The sequence below is a fragment of the Elephas maximus genome, chromosome 9 (assembly GCF_024166365.1).
Source record: "Elephas maximus indicus isolate mEleMax1 chromosome 9, mEleMax1 primary haplotype, whole genome shotgun sequence".
In the NCBI taxonomy this organism is placed as follows: Eukaryota; Metazoa; Chordata; class Mammalia; order Proboscidea; family Elephantidae; genus Elephas; species Elephas maximus.
The window spans coordinates 78,544,373-78,559,289 of record NC_064827.1 but is presented as its reverse complement, the minus strand read 5'-3'; the positions used below and the strand labels follow the sequence as shown (position 1 = coordinate 78,559,289).

The following is a 14,917-nucleotide window of genomic DNA, read 5'->3' as shown; positions in this document are numbered from 1 at the left end:
TCCATTTTACAGACAAAGAAACTGAGGCTCAGAGTAAATAGCTTGCCAGCGCACACAGAACTGGTGAACGAGTGAGCCCTTTCCCTGGGATCTTCCTGCTCAGGGTGTGAAGGGAACGGCTGGCCTGGTGGGTCACAGCCACAGTAAGAATGCCTGGGGCTGCCGCACACCCTCAGGGTGTGGCTGGGGCTTTCGGCCCTGGTGGTCAGGCCCCACAGCCACTGACTTCCTGTCCCTATGACTCCTGTCCTTAGATCCCTATGACCCCACCAACCCCTGGTCAGAGGAATGAGCTTCATGTCCGGCAATGGGGGATTGAAATTAAACAAGGAAATAAAAAAGGTAAGTTGGTTTGGTTGAAAAAGAACAGAAAGAAAAAGAAAGCATGCGAAAACGTGAAATTCAAAGTGTGCTGAATATGATGTGATGAGCGTTCCCATAGCCTGAGAGCTCATGACATCTCCAGCCCCATGCCTGCCGGGGCTGTCCTCTCGGGACTGTGTCTGAGCTGAGCCCACCTCACTCCCACGAGCACCCAGGGAGACAGGCACCCCGCTCCACTGGACAGAGGCAGACACCAAGGCCAGAGTTGGTGGAGCTTGCCCAAGGCCACCGGCAGGCCAGCAGCAGATCCTGGACGAGAGTGTGGCTCCTCGTCCTCATCCCAGGCGGGGTCGCTCCTCAGCAGACTTTAGGGCCTTGTGGCACCTCCCTGCCTCCTCAGGTGGGAGATCCAATCTGTCCCCGAGATCCCTCGAGCCCGTCCCTCAGCCTCAGCTGATGGGGACATGGGGTCTGAGTCTGCTGCTTTCCACCAGTGAGGTAGTCCTGCCTGGGATGTGGTCTGTGCAGAGGCTGCCCAAGCAGTGGAGGCCAAGCGTTAGCACTGCCCTCAGCCCTGGGCATCGTGGGAAACAGCAAGAATAGGTGCATTTGCCCTGGGATAAGGCCACTGAAGGTGCTGCCTCAAGACACCCTCCCCTGTACAGCCATCTGACATAGGTCTGCAGCTGTCCCCATTTTAGAGACGAGGAAAGTGAGGTTTCAAGAGGTGAGGTCTCTTGCTGAACTAGCAAGTGAGAGTCAGGAGTTAAACCTTAACTGCCCTTAACTACTGTACCATTGAGCTACATCTGCATTTCTCTGAAAGCTGACAGGACAGGTCTCCCAGGCAAGTGTCTGTGGCTCCCAGCACTCACCTGGTTCCTGATCTGCCTATGCATCAGGTCTTTTTTCACCTGGAGAGCCTCAAACGCAGCCTTCTGCATTTCGCTCTGCAACAGAGATCACAGGCTGGTTGGCAGAGGCCACTGCGGCCCAGTGGGCCCCCATCCAAGAGGAAAAATACAATCTGCATAAAAAGGACCTCATGAATGACTTTTCTGCTCCTTACAGAAAGAGAAGTCACTTTTTAGCTATTTGTTTAAAATTTTAAAACTAATACTTATTAAGAATTTAGTCAGTGTTCTTCACACATCGCCCACTGTACCTCTACAACGACCATGACACAGGCTTTTAGTACCCTGTTTTGCAGATGAGGAAAGGGAGGTTCAGGAAAGCCACGACTGGCCCGAGGGCTCCAACCAGGTCTATGCAGCTTCAGAGCCTCACTTTGAACCACAGGTTAGACAACCTCTTTGAGAAACAGAGAGTTCTCCTCAGACAACTCCAACAAATACTAAGTTCAACTAGTTTGGAAGAAGAAAGAGATTGGAGTCAGGGAGGAAGCTGGGAGGGAAAGGCAGGCAGAGTAGTGGTGTGATGAGATACATGCAAGGGCAGCTGGGATGAGAGAAAGGCAAAGAGAACAGAAGGAGACCCTGGCAGGGGCTGTGGGAAAAAAGCTGGAACAGGACAATATGGACAAAGGTGGGAGGAAATAATGGGGAGCCCTTCATTGTTAGTAGCATCCACTAAGCACCTATGGTGGGCCAGCCAAGGTGGCAGAGAAGTAGAGAAGCAGTCAGTGGGTTTGGAAGTGAGTAGAAGTCAAAGGTCCCACTGTGCTGTCCTGTGGGCTCGGCCTCAGTGGTGTGACCACCAGCCTGTCTCCTGAGGTCCTTACAATAGAAGCCTCTCTTCCACAGGATGGCGAGTGAGTGCCTACAAGCAAGAGGTGGGGCTCTTATGACTAGATTTCAGCAATCAGAAACCATCACCCAAAGGCCTCTCACTGTCCCTCATCCTTGACGGTGTGTACTCTTTTAATGTCACTAAGCCTGCTGGATCTTACACGCTATCTAGGGCACAGCTCCGTGGAGAGTGCCAATGCTGTGCCTGGGCTCCTATGCTTCCCTCCTGTGCCCCCACCTCAGGCCCTGGGCAAGGGCTCACCTCCTGCAGGATCTGGCTGATGGCTTTATTCTGATCCATCTGCTGCCATGATAGAATCTGCTGGAACCGCTCATCCATTTCAGCCATGCTGCCAGAAAGACAGCATAGTCATTCACTCTGTGAACATCTCCTGAGCACCTACTATGTGCCAGGCCCCATGATAAACCATTTACTCATTCAATACTTATGGAGTGTCTGCTGAGGGCCATGCCCTGGACTGGGTGCAGACATGGAGTATGTCCAAACTCCATGGCCCTGGAGAAGGAGATAAGAGTCTGTGTGTCTAGGGAGCTTGGCGAGAGAATCTCACTGGAATTCCCTCTACAGTGCCCCCCGAGGTAGATGCCCAGCCTCTGCACACCCAACTCTGTGGATGGTCACGACCTCCCAGGTGAGCCACTTGGGCTATGAGAAAGCTGCCCTTCCTGGTCACTAACATATGTACCCCCAGCCCAGCTGTGGTGGATCTGCCTCTCAGCCCCCTCAGAACAAGTCTGGTGGTTTTAGCACAAGAATCCAAACCTGCAGTCTCATATACGTCCACACTTTGGTACGGTCTTGGGTCTGAGTCTGTTTGCTTCGTAATAACAGCTGCCATTTATTGGGACCCTGATGTGCCAAACATTATGCTCACTAACGCTCGTTAACTCCTCCAGCAACCCCATGAGGCAGGCACTATGATTTATCCCCATTTTTCCAATAAGAAAATTAAGGCCCAGGGAGGGAAAGTAACTTTCCCAAGACTTCAGAGTTAGTAAGTACAATTGGGGCCTGGATCCAGGTCTGCCTGACCCCAGGGCCTAAGCTCCTGAGCACAATGTCACACCACCAGGAAGGAGGGAGAAATCCCCATATGGCAGGGACACCAGGAGGGTGCAGTTGTGCAGAGCCACCTGGACGGGAGGAGCGTGGGGGTGCCAGAACTGCCGGCCGCTCTCTGTCTGGGGTTCCTGGGCATCGGTCAATAAGCTTTTCTCGGCTGGCTCTGCCAGGAGCTTCTGGCTCCATCAACAGATAAACTCACAGTGCTGCGGTGAACTGGGGGAGCCAGATCCCAGAGCAGCCATTAGCATGGACGCAACCATCTCATCCATCCCCTGGAGGGTATCCCACTCCCAAATTGTACAGAGCCTGACAAGGGCACCACGGCCAGGGCCACAGGCTATACTCTGCCTGGGTTCAAATCCTGGCTCTGCCACCAACTACCTGTATTTCCTTGCGTGTGTTATACACTCTCTCTGAACCTCACAGTTGCAATTGTAAAATAGGGCTATTAACAATACAGTCCCTCGCAGAATCAATAAGCAAATGCAATAAGTCCCTCGGCCTAGTGCCTGGCATGCAGGAAGTACACAAGAAATGGTAGTGATTATTATGACTTTATTGCAGCCCAACACAGAATCATGGGGTTCAGCTAGAAAAGTCATAGAGACCAGTCATGCTTGCCCCTCATAGCACAGCCGCACCTACGCAGCACAGGACAGGGGATTCTAGTGCCCTGGCTCTCACCTCCAGCCAGCAACTCCAAGTGGCCCTGCCAGAAGCCTTACCTTACCTGGAACAGGCCTGCTGGACCAAGTTCTGCCTCTGAGACTCGTAGGCCATCTGGATGAGTCGGTTCTTGCAGCTCTCAGTCAGCATCTGCTGCATGGCGGCTGCAGAGACACCAGGGCAGGCTGAGAAACGGACCCGCTCCTGGCTAGGCTAGGATGCAGCCGGAATTTTCTCTGGAGCTGAGGAACCGGCCTGATAGGGTTCACCTGGTTATGCACCTGAGTGTCACCCTTTAAAAAAACAACTCTTTTTTTTTTTTTTAACTCTAAAAGTAACATAAGCTGAAATGCTGACTAACTGTAAAACACTGAATAGCACATACATAAAATCACCCACATTCCTGTCACCCAGAGATGAGCCATATTATACGCTGATGTACATTCTTCCAGTCATTTCTCTATGCATATTTATGGATTTCAAAAAACCTTTAAATGATATCACACTAAAACTACAGCTTCTCACTTTTCACAAATATTTCTCCCATCGACAAATATCCTTTTGTGATGGGATGTTCAGGGCTGCAGAGTGCTACGAGGCATGGGTAACCAGAGTTTATTTGGACTCTTTTTTGTAACTATTAAGTGATACTTCAATAAATATCCTTGCTCAAACATCTCCGTGCACATTCAATTATTTGATTATTTCCTAAGAATAGGTCTTAAAAGCTGATCGTTTAGGGCTGTGGGTAATTTGGGTTACCCTTTCTGCTCTGCAGAAAGATCCAGCCAATTCATGGTCCCTGTGGCAGCACATAGGACAGCCCGATTCCTTATGCCCTCAACAACTCTGGGTGCTACCTTTTCCTGCCTTTTTGTTATTTTCATTGACATTTTAAAATTATAAAAATAATACATGTTCGTTTTTAAAAAGCTAAGGGAAGTTAGAAAAGGTGAACAAAAACGTCCCCCAACACCGATTCCATTCCTAAGCAGGAACTGCAGTTAATCTAATATCCTTCTGGAGATTTTTCTATAAATATGAACACAATTTTCTTTTTACAAATGGTAGACCATAGTGACCTTTAAAAGAGGGATATTAATGACATGATGCCTCATCAGGTGGTGAGGATAAGATGGCACAAGGCGAGTACTTGGCACAGTGCCTGGCTCTCAGAAAGCCTTGACTAAGGGCGCGCAGAACAGCCCCCTCTACTACAGAGACTTTGAAGAATGTACAATCCAAGTGGAGCCATTCCTTATCTTTCTACCTTCCCCCAGCCTCTCTCCTCCTTGGCCTTCCTTGGCACATGGTCTGCATCAGTTGGGGGAGACCTCCCCTCATTAGTGTGGACAATGTGGAAACACAGGGCCACTCCTGGGGAAGCATGGGAAGGAGAAGACTGGCCAGGAACACAAAGAGGGGCCAACCCCAGCTCTTGGTACTGAATCTGTTACAGCCATGCTTTGGGAAATGCTGAGTCTGTGCCAGGAGTATCTCATCTGATCCTCATACTGACTCTCTGAGTTAGCTACTTATTGCTTTCTCTTTTTTAGATAAGGAAGCAGGCTCAGCAAAGTTAGGAACCAGTAATCCCCTGAGGCCATACAGATGGTGTCAGAGCTGAGATTCTGAATGCAGCCTGACCCCAGAGCCCATGTTTCATGACTGGACTTTACCGCCCCTCTCAAGGGTAACACTTGCTGCCTTCTGTATGCGACCGATCCGGAGATGGCTATCTACCCCTGTCCACCCAGACAGCCAAGCACTGGCCCCAGGGACATCCTCCACCCTTCCCTGTCCCAGGACTCACAGGCAATCTCACGTCGCCGCAGGTTCTCTGTCTCCTCCTGGGTTATGGACATCAACTGTTCCATTCTTATTCTACAAAACATTCGCCCATTCATTCAGCAATTGTAACATTTTCAACAGGGAATCCAGTCAGATGAATGCCACCTCTGCCAGGAAGTCCTCTCTGATGTGCCACCTAGCATGCTCTCTGAATGCCTGCTGCATCATGCACCTCCCTTGGGGCACTGCTAAACTTCAGCTTTATAGTTAAGAGTTTCTTGAACGAAAACAAAAATGAGCAAAGGAAGCAAACACCCAATTCACTAATGCTTAAATATGCGTGATCAGTGAACATACTGAAAGATGCTGAACCTCACTAATAACTAAAGAAAGTAAAATCTTCTTGTCTTCTATCAGATGGGTTGAGATTAAGACTGGTGATAGTGATGATGGTAGAGAAATGGGTGCTTTCATATACTGGTGAGAGGAGGGCAAATCGGCACAACGGTTTTTGGAAGGCAGTTTGGCAGTGCTCCATCAAAATATAAAATATGCAAGCCCTCTGAATGTTTCCTTCAAAAATATTCATGTAAGTACATAAGGGTATATTTAGAGGATGTTCACTATAATATTGCTTGTAATTGAGAAAAACCGAAAACAACTTAAATACCCATGAATGCAGGGCTAACTAAATTATGATAAAATCGTATTGTGAAATATTCTACAACTATTACAAGTAATGAGGTGTTTGGCATGGAAATACATCCATGATACAGTAAGTGAAGATAAAAACGGTGACTTTAAGTGTGTAAGTATGTAAGGCAGTCCCCGACTTATGAAGCGATATATTCAAATTATGACAAACTGTACTTACAACTGTCCATTTTTTTTACATTTTATTGTAGTAACGTACTAAATACAGTGTTGCCGTGCATAATCTGCCGATGTTCTCATTCTCATGCCAACCCCCAAAGACAAATACAGACCAGATTTATAAAGATACTGATGATAAAAACTGAACCCGTTGCTGTGGAGTTGATTCTGACTCATAGAGACCCTACAGACAGAGTAGAACTGTCCCATTGGGTTTCCAGGGAGCAGCTGGTCGATCATAACTGCCGACCTTTTAGTTAGCAGCCAAGCTCTTAACCACTGTACCGCCAGGGCTCTGAGGATAATGAAAGGCGATAATAACGAAAACGTAAACAAAAATGAGGTATCCGACTTACGTCAGAGCTGACTAACGATCAAGTCATCGGCACAGAACCCTGTCCTAAGTTGGGAACTGCCTGTATATGCATGATGTGTGTGTGTGCATTTTTTCCACGCCAAACTGGTAACAGTGGCTTGGAGGGGACATCACCCTTTAACGCTTCTGCAGGGCCTGACTTAGCTGGAAGAAGCATGTATTGTTTCTGTACTTCTGCCTCCTGTGCTAGACCACAGGCTGCTCAAGGGAAGCTATGTCGAGCATGTCGCCGTACCCCGGCGCCCAGCCCAAGCCGAGCACAGAGAGGGTGTGGGGCCTGTCTGTGCTGAATGAGTGGCATCACCTGACACGACTCAGCTTGGCCTTGACCACCCCTGGGTACCGCAGCACCACAGCTGAAGTGGGCAGGCTGATAGGGTTACCTTCTAACCCAGTGGGAGCACGCTGCCCAGCATCCAGGGCCCAGAAGGGAGGGGCAAGCAGACCCCCACAAGGACACTGGGAAAGCCCATGCTGCTATTCTGGGATTCCAGAGAACACAGGAGAGGGACTCATGTTCAATTTGTCTGGTGCGGTGGGGGGTGGTGGGGCGGGGCGGATTTCACCCCTCCCACCTAACATTTTTTCTAATTACAAAGGTAGCATGCCCCAATGCAAGAAACTTGGAAAACACAGAAAAACACAAAAGAAAAAAAGAAAGATCATCACCTATAATTCCCACTTCTCAAAAATGTTTAGCGTTAACATTTGGGGTGGGTCCCTTTGCTTTCCGTGCAGACACAGACAGTCTTTAAAAACCCATACATATACTGGATGTGCGGCTTTAAGCCTGGTCCCCCATTCTCCCACTTAGCAATGTTTTATATTTTCCCTGACAAGGAATGTTCTTCCACAAGGTTATTTAATGACTGCAGATTATTCCTTTGTTCATAATTTATGTACCCAATTTTTTATACTGAAAATATAGCTGGACATTATACCTGATCCTTGTTCATGTCTCCAAACTTATCCTTAGGAGTATATGTGTGTTTTAAAGAACTTGAAGACAACAATTCTTTTTAATCCAACACTCCCTAAGGAGGTGAATCTCCTCACAGCTTCGGGGGAAGCTCAGGACATTCTTCTCCAAAGCTGCTCGCCTCCCTGGAAGGAAGAGAGGGCTGGGAAAGAACACCAGAGGAGAACACATACCTCTCATTTTCCAGCGACTTCAAAATCTCGGAACTTTTCTTCTGCCTGTGGAGAAATCCATAAAAGGCCCCAGCAGTCACCATCAGGCCTGTTTCCAACATAACTGCTCTCCTCTCACTGCACAGCTCTACGGGGAGGGTTAGTAACTGAGCTGGGTGCGGTCTCAGCCCCAGCACTCAGGAGCTCTGTGTTTTCATGCCAGATAGGCAAGTAATCACGCCTAGCCCCAGTGTCCTCACCTGTGAAATGAGAATAATAAAAAACAATTTCATGCAGCATTTGTATGAGAAAATATACAAAAAGTGCTTGGCCCATAACAAGGACTCAATAAAGGGCAGCTCTACTGGAGTCCCTTGGTGATGAGAACAGGATGCTCACAGCAGGTCTGACAGACTCACGAAGGCACTTTGTAAATGCTGGACGATGGAAGACTAAGTGACTGGGGACAGAAAAAAGGAAGCTTGGAAGAAACAGGGATGTGGCTGAAGCCTGTTCCTGAAATCTCCCTGCAATGAGTCTCCTAACTAGGCCTTCTCAGGCTTCTTGAGATCTCTGTCTTGATCTCTGGCCTTTCTTCCAAGCCTCATAAGGACCTGCTCTTAGCAGCTCCTATCTTGGAAAGGATTTGTTAAGACAATTCTCACTACAGGGTGAACGGCTGACTTCAGTGCAATAGGTTACTTGGAACCCAGAATATTAGAACAGGACACGATCTCGACTATCTTGCTAAGCCCACTCATTTTACAGATGGGAAACTCAGGGCCCAGAGGTGGGAACACTTGCCTGAAGCCATAAATCCAATCAGTAGAAACCCTATCACATGACAAGAAACCAGGTCTTGTAATGCCCAGGGCAGATTCTTTTCTCTTTAAGTTGGTGCAAATTGAAGCACCAAGATTGGGTCCTAACGATGGAAACCTTGGGCAGGAGGGAGAAACGGACCTCTATCCTAGCCCCTCAAAGGGTACATGGGGGAAGGACTCTGGATCTGGGGGCCACCAGCTCACCTCTGATTCTCCTCCAGGAGTTTCTGGATCCGCTGAGAGATGTCCTGCTCTGTCTGCTTCAGCTGCTTGTGCAGCCGCTGCCGCTCGGCGTCAAGGTAGCGCTGGTGCTCACTTAGGCCCTGCTCCAGCCGGGACTGCTCCTGCGGCAAGAGAGGCAGAGGTCCTGAGTTGGCAGGGACTCCCTCGATGACACAGACCAGTGAAGGGCAGGGGATGGGAGGAAGAGGACAGGAGTAGGAGACTGGCTTCAGGATCTGCCTCGCCAGTCCTTCTTGTGTGACTGTGGGCCAGCTCTTCCCTCCCTAGGCCTCAGAGCCTCCACCTACACAGTAAGGAGGCTGCACTAGGTGACCGGTAAAGGCCCTCCTGGTTCCTGGAGGATAGAAGGAAGAGAGCTTGATTCCCCTGCCTTCCTACATCAGAGAGACCCTGGCCCGAGTCAGAGACCACTGGTAGGGGGATGCAGACAGGCTGCTCACAAACCTCCCTGACGGTCTGAAGGATCTCGTCCTTCTGACTGCTGCTCTGCTGAAGGAGCTGGGCATGCTCTCGCTGTCCAAGTTCCAGGCGCCGTTCAAACTCAAGTTTCTCCAGCATCTTCTGTTCCTGTGAGAATGTAGCTTCTGGGTGACTGTTGGCCCAGGCCAGAGACCAAGCAAGGCTCTGAGGTGTTAGCACAGGGAGCAGGGTGAATCCACCCTCAACTCTGCATAGCGCAGGCTGCAGGTCTCAATGCTGAGCAACTACCCACTCCCCGGGCCCCGACTCCCTCCACCAGGCCCACTGTAATAAAATGGGCTGTTCACTGGCAGAGGCTAGTGGTTCAGAGCCTAGGATTGGGCTCAACCTCTCTGAGCCTCAGTCTTTTCATCTGTCAAATGGACGCACTTTACCGCCCACCTGAGGTTATATGAGGTCTTGGCAAGGTGGATGTATGTTAAGAGGAAAGTATTACATTAACCTCCAGTTTAATGGCAGGAAGAAGTTATTTCCTCAGATCTTTTATAAAAGTTGAGATCTTTAATGAGAAGAAAAGTGACAGAGGAGAAAAAGCATTTTCTTACCTTCCTCTTCTCATAGTCTGAGAACCTATTCTGGGGAGAAAAAGACTGTGGTCAAGAGAAGGCAGGTGGCAGTGGTTCTCTCCAGGGCAGCCTGATATGGTACAGACCCCCAGGTACACCACAGCCCCACGGCATCACAGTGGTGGTGTGGGTGGGGTGAGGGGAATGAACATTTTGATAAAGGGTCCCAAGGGGTCCCAGTGGGCACCCAGGGTTCCAGAGAACCACCGAGCTGCTACCATGTGCTTGGCATCATAGGATGGAGATTTTCAAGACAGTTCCAGGGATGTGGCACTGAGGAGGTGCAGTGCTTCTTACAGAAGACCAAGAAACAAGGACATCTGATTCCCTCATATGTCTACATTAACACACCGCCAGTAGCTGGTTCCACCTACCCAAACACTCTCACAAACACACAAAGATTATTTGTACCAGTTGCTGTGTAACAGTTCGAAAGAGTGAAAACAGGGAAAGAACTGGATAAGTGAAATGTCCATCAGTAGGTGACTATTTCAGTAAGCCACGGTGCTGCCATACAAAGCGCTATTATACAGCTGCAAAACAATCAAGTGAATGCGTATGAAGGTCGTGAAAGACGTCCACCACCTCCCATCCCGTGTGTAGCATGATTCCATTTTCGTAAAAACCACTTCGACAACAAAAATCCACTCTCAGCATATGTATATGGTGTTGTTAGGTTTGTCAAGTTGGTTCCAACTCATAGCGACCCTATAGGGCAGAGTAGAACTGACTCATAGGGTTTCCAAGGAGCAAGTGGTGGATTTGAACTCCCAACCTTCTGGTTAGCAGCCAAGCTCTTAACCGCTGCGGCACCAGAGCTCCATATATATGTAGGTACTGAGAAAAAAGTTGGGAAGGACATTCATTAGTTAGTGATGATGACGTCCCGGAGATGGGATTGCGGGGCAGAAGGTTGACATTCACTTACTTTACGGGTTTCTGCATTGTTTAAATTTATAACAAGGACTATGCATTACTTTTATAATTAAAGACACACATGTTTTTAATGGCCTTATGTTCTGAGACCAGGATCAGGCTCTGCCTGGGTTGTAAAAGCAGCATTCTACAAGGAAACAGAATTTTTCCTATGCTGATTTAAAAAAAAAATAATATATATAATTTTTAAAATTAATCTTTAATTATACAGGTAACATCTTAATATGTTCTCCTTGTAAAAAATTATACAAAGTACCTATGACTACACCTGGCCTAATCCTGGTTCCCCTCCCTACCCACATCCCACATCAAATGAACCACTATTATCAGACTCAAGCCCATACATCCCCATACACATAACTTGTGACTTTGGAAAAAAAAAATGTATTCTATACTATACATGTGTATGTATATAGTTGCATACACGTATGCATACATACATACATATACCCAAAGTATTTTTTTAAATCAAGGTATAATTTCCATACTGTGAAGTTCACCCTTTTTACTGCACAGTTCTACGAGTTTTGACAAATGCATACAATCATACAACTACCACCATGCTCCAGACATAGGACAACTCTATCACCCCCAAAAATTCCTTTGTGCCCCTTTGTCATCCAACCCTCTCTCCACCCCCAGCCCCTGGCAACTACTGAGGTTTTCTTACACATTCAAGTTTTCTTTTTAAACATAATAATTGAAATACACTATATCCTTTGCCCTGAAGCTTGCCCTTTTCACTTATCCATATGTCCTGGTGTCTTGAGTCTGTAGAGATCTATCTCATGGTATGGATAGGACGCAGCTGGTTCAGCCCCTTCCTACTGAAAGATATTTAAGGGGCTTCCAATACTGCACTGTTACGAATAAGGCTGCAATGAACCTCCTTTGTACAAGTGTTTCTTTGGGGCATAGACTGAGAAGTGGAACTTTTGGGTCATGGGAATTTGTGTCCATCGTAGAACACAGATTATCAAATTAGCCACCAAAGTGGTGATACCAATTTCCATTCCCAAGGGCAGCTTGTGAGGGTCCCTGTTTCCCCTACACTCTGGAAAACAGAAATTATTAAAAATTTGGGCCAATCTGAGGGCGGAAATAGTTTATTGCATGTTTATTGACCTTTTTTTTCATAGTTTTTAATTTTGGTAAGTATCTATTGATATGTCTTTTGCCTATTTTTCCTATTAAGGTGGTTTTATTTTCTTATTCATCTGAAAGAGTTCTTTATGTGTTTAGTCTGCTAATCCTTCATTGGATATGTCTGCTGTACATACTTTCTGAGAGTATAAACTGGCACAATCTTCCTGAAGTGCAATCTCCTCCCTCTCCAATTCTCATTGAAGTGCCAGAAGAAATACAAAATTACAAATGCATTCACAGCAGAACTGGAAAACCGGAGGGTGGCATCAGGGAATCAGAAACTGAAAAAAACCACTGCAAGATATAAAGCAGACTGGACTGGCTTGATGGAAAATCCCACTGAAAATACAAACTCCAAAGGTAAAGGAAGAGGCATCTAGAAAATGGGTGGGCCAGTCTTCCCAACAAATCCCCAGAAAACCAGCAACAAATCCCTACAAAACCGGCCGGCCCTAAGAAGGCAGGGTCTGGGCATGGGATAATGGAAGATCTTCAGGGGCATGGCAATGCCCCACTTTCTACAAAGCCAAACTCACAGCAGCTTGTACTCCCTGCCCCCTTAGTACCCACCGTCCCTGTCCCAGGGATCAGAGGGTCCCCTGGCTTGTAAGCCTCCAGGATGGGAGCAGAGGGCAGAGCCGGAGGTGGTTTCTGTCTGGCTCCAATATTGGGCACCCTGGGTTAACATGGCAAACACTTGCTGAGCTTCCTCTTCCATGTTCGTCCTATGCTAGCACACCACCTGGGACCCGGGAGGGCCAGCCTGTGATGACCAAGTACCTGTCTGACTCCTTCACTAGACTGAGTGCATGGCAGGTGTCCTGTACAGCAGTGAGAGACAACAATGAACAACACAGACACGATCCCTACTCTCAGGAAGCTCAGCCCAGTAGTGGAGAGAGCCACTAAACAAACAATTTCCCACAGAATTCTTAGAGTGCAGTAAGTACTATCAAGGGGATGTGGAGCACTAGGAGAACAAACCACTGGAGGCTTGACCTGGTCTGGCATGTCAGGGAAGGACCCCAGAGCATGTGATGTTTAAACAAAGAACTGAAGGACAAGACTGAGTGAGCCAGGAGACAGTGAGTGGGAAGCATTCCAGACAGAGGAAACCAAAAGGCAAAGGCCCTGAGAGGCAGGAGTGCAGTTTGTTCAGGAAACAGAGAAGAGCGAGGTACAGCTGATGGTTGGTAAATAAGTGAGGTGAGGCGGTCAGAGAAGGCTTTATAAATGTGTCTAAGTACGCTTTGTAAATGCGTCTAAATGCATCCGTCTGAATGGGGGTGAAATCCTAGTTTGACTCTTGAAGCTCATCTATTGCTCCTGTGCCCTCACGGATGGAGGAATCTGGGGGCTGCAGCTCTGAACATCCCCCCACACCAGCAAGCAAGGTGCACCTTACCTGCCACTCTAGCTCCTCCTTTGAGAGTCTGTCTGTGGGCCCATCAGGGCTGTCCCGGGAGTTTTCGCCTCCATCTTGCTCCAGAACTGGCAGCAGGTACTGAGAAGGGGGGTAATATTCCAGCCCTGACTCTGTAACAGATGGGACACAGCTGATCAGGAGGGAGGAAGCAGGCCTGGGTACTCAGACCCCAGCTCCTGCATCCCTTTCCTCTCCATTGTCCTCTGTCCTCCTGTGACTCAGTCCACTGCTTTCCTCTTCCCTAGACACGGCAGCCTGTGTTGTTCACCAGTCCTAAAGCTGGGGCCTGGGATATGGTAAGTGCTTCATTAAGTGTCAGCTAGATGAACAGTGGGAATGCCATCTGCCTCTTTACCATCCAGTTGAGAAGGAGATGGTAGAAAAAGCCTGAGATTAATAGAGAGGTATGGAACCAAGACCCATCTTTACCAGTAACTGGCTGAGTTGCGCAACCTTGAGCAAGATGCTTTCCTTCTTTGGCCCTGTACAATTGAAAGGGTTCACAGCCTTCACCCATTTTCTGTTGGGCTGTTTGCCCTTTTCTTACTGATTTACAGGTGTTCTTTATATGTTACAGTTAATAATCTTGGGTCTATTACATATATACATGTTGTAACTCTCTTCTCTCAGGAGGTTACTTGTCTTTTTAATATTGATGAGGGTCTGTCCTTCTGAGGTACAGAAGTTCTTTTATTCTAATGTAGTCAAAAGTGATTTTTCCAATCCCTCCCCCAGGAAGGATATGAAAAATAAAAAGAAGGATACAAACAGGTAATTTACAAGAAATACTAAAAATGGCCCTAGATAAATAAAAAATTACCCAAATAATCATGGACGTGACATTAAAATAATAGTAGACTCTCCTGGCTATCAGAATAGCAGGCTTTTTAAGTTTAAGATCACTAAGTTAAAATGTTAGCCAGGTTGTGGGGAAAAACAGATCTTTTCAGATACTTCTCACGGGAACGTAAACCGGTGTAAACACTTCAGAAGGCACCGTACAATGCTCATTCCCTTTAACCCAGCAACACCACTTCTTGTCTGCCTTACAGGAAAACTCAGACTTTGCCAGCGAGGTGTGGATGAAAATGTTCATCATGGAGGGAGACTAGAAACAACCTCCATGCTCACAACAAGGGGATGGCTACATAAGCCACGGGGCCCCACAGCAAGAAGCACTGCACTGTCCACTCTTGTAACCACAATCTGTGATTATATTTCCTTGTGTAATTATTTGTTTTGCCTATTTCCCCTGTCAGACCTTGAGCTCTGAGCAAGCAGGAACCGGGGCCGTCTTGGT

General features: G+C 47.7%; 1 protein-coding gene across 4 annotated transcripts in view; it reads right to left on the bottom strand.

Moving 5' to 3' along the window:
• The window catches only part of LRSAM1 (leucine rich repeat and sterile alpha motif containing 1), a 41,320-nt gene that overhangs the window by 15,254 nt on the left and 11,149 nt on the right, over positions 1-14,917 (bottom strand). For 3 of the 4 annotated variants that reach the window (XM_049894835.1, XM_049894834.1, XM_049894836.1), the window contains exons 11-19: positions 13,597-13,727; positions 10,089-10,118; positions 9,508-9,630; positions 9,025-9,164; positions 8,018-8,062; positions 5,639-5,709; positions 3,890-3,989; positions 2,335-2,422; positions 1,200-1,274 (exon numbers count right to left, since the gene is read on the bottom strand). In XM_049894835.1, the coding sequence (XP_049750792.1) occupies positions 1,200-1,274; positions 2,335-2,422; positions 3,890-3,989; positions 5,639-5,709; positions 8,018-8,062; positions 9,025-9,164; positions 9,508-9,630; positions 10,089-10,118; positions 13,597-13,727 (803 nt within the window). Of the gene's footprint in view, positions 1-1,199; positions 1,275-2,334; positions 2,423-3,889; positions 3,990-5,638; positions 5,710-8,017; positions 8,063-9,024; positions 9,165-9,507; positions 9,631-10,088; positions 10,119-13,596; positions 13,728-14,917 lie in introns of those variants that run through there. The other variant, XM_049894837.1, reaches the window with a different exon arrangement.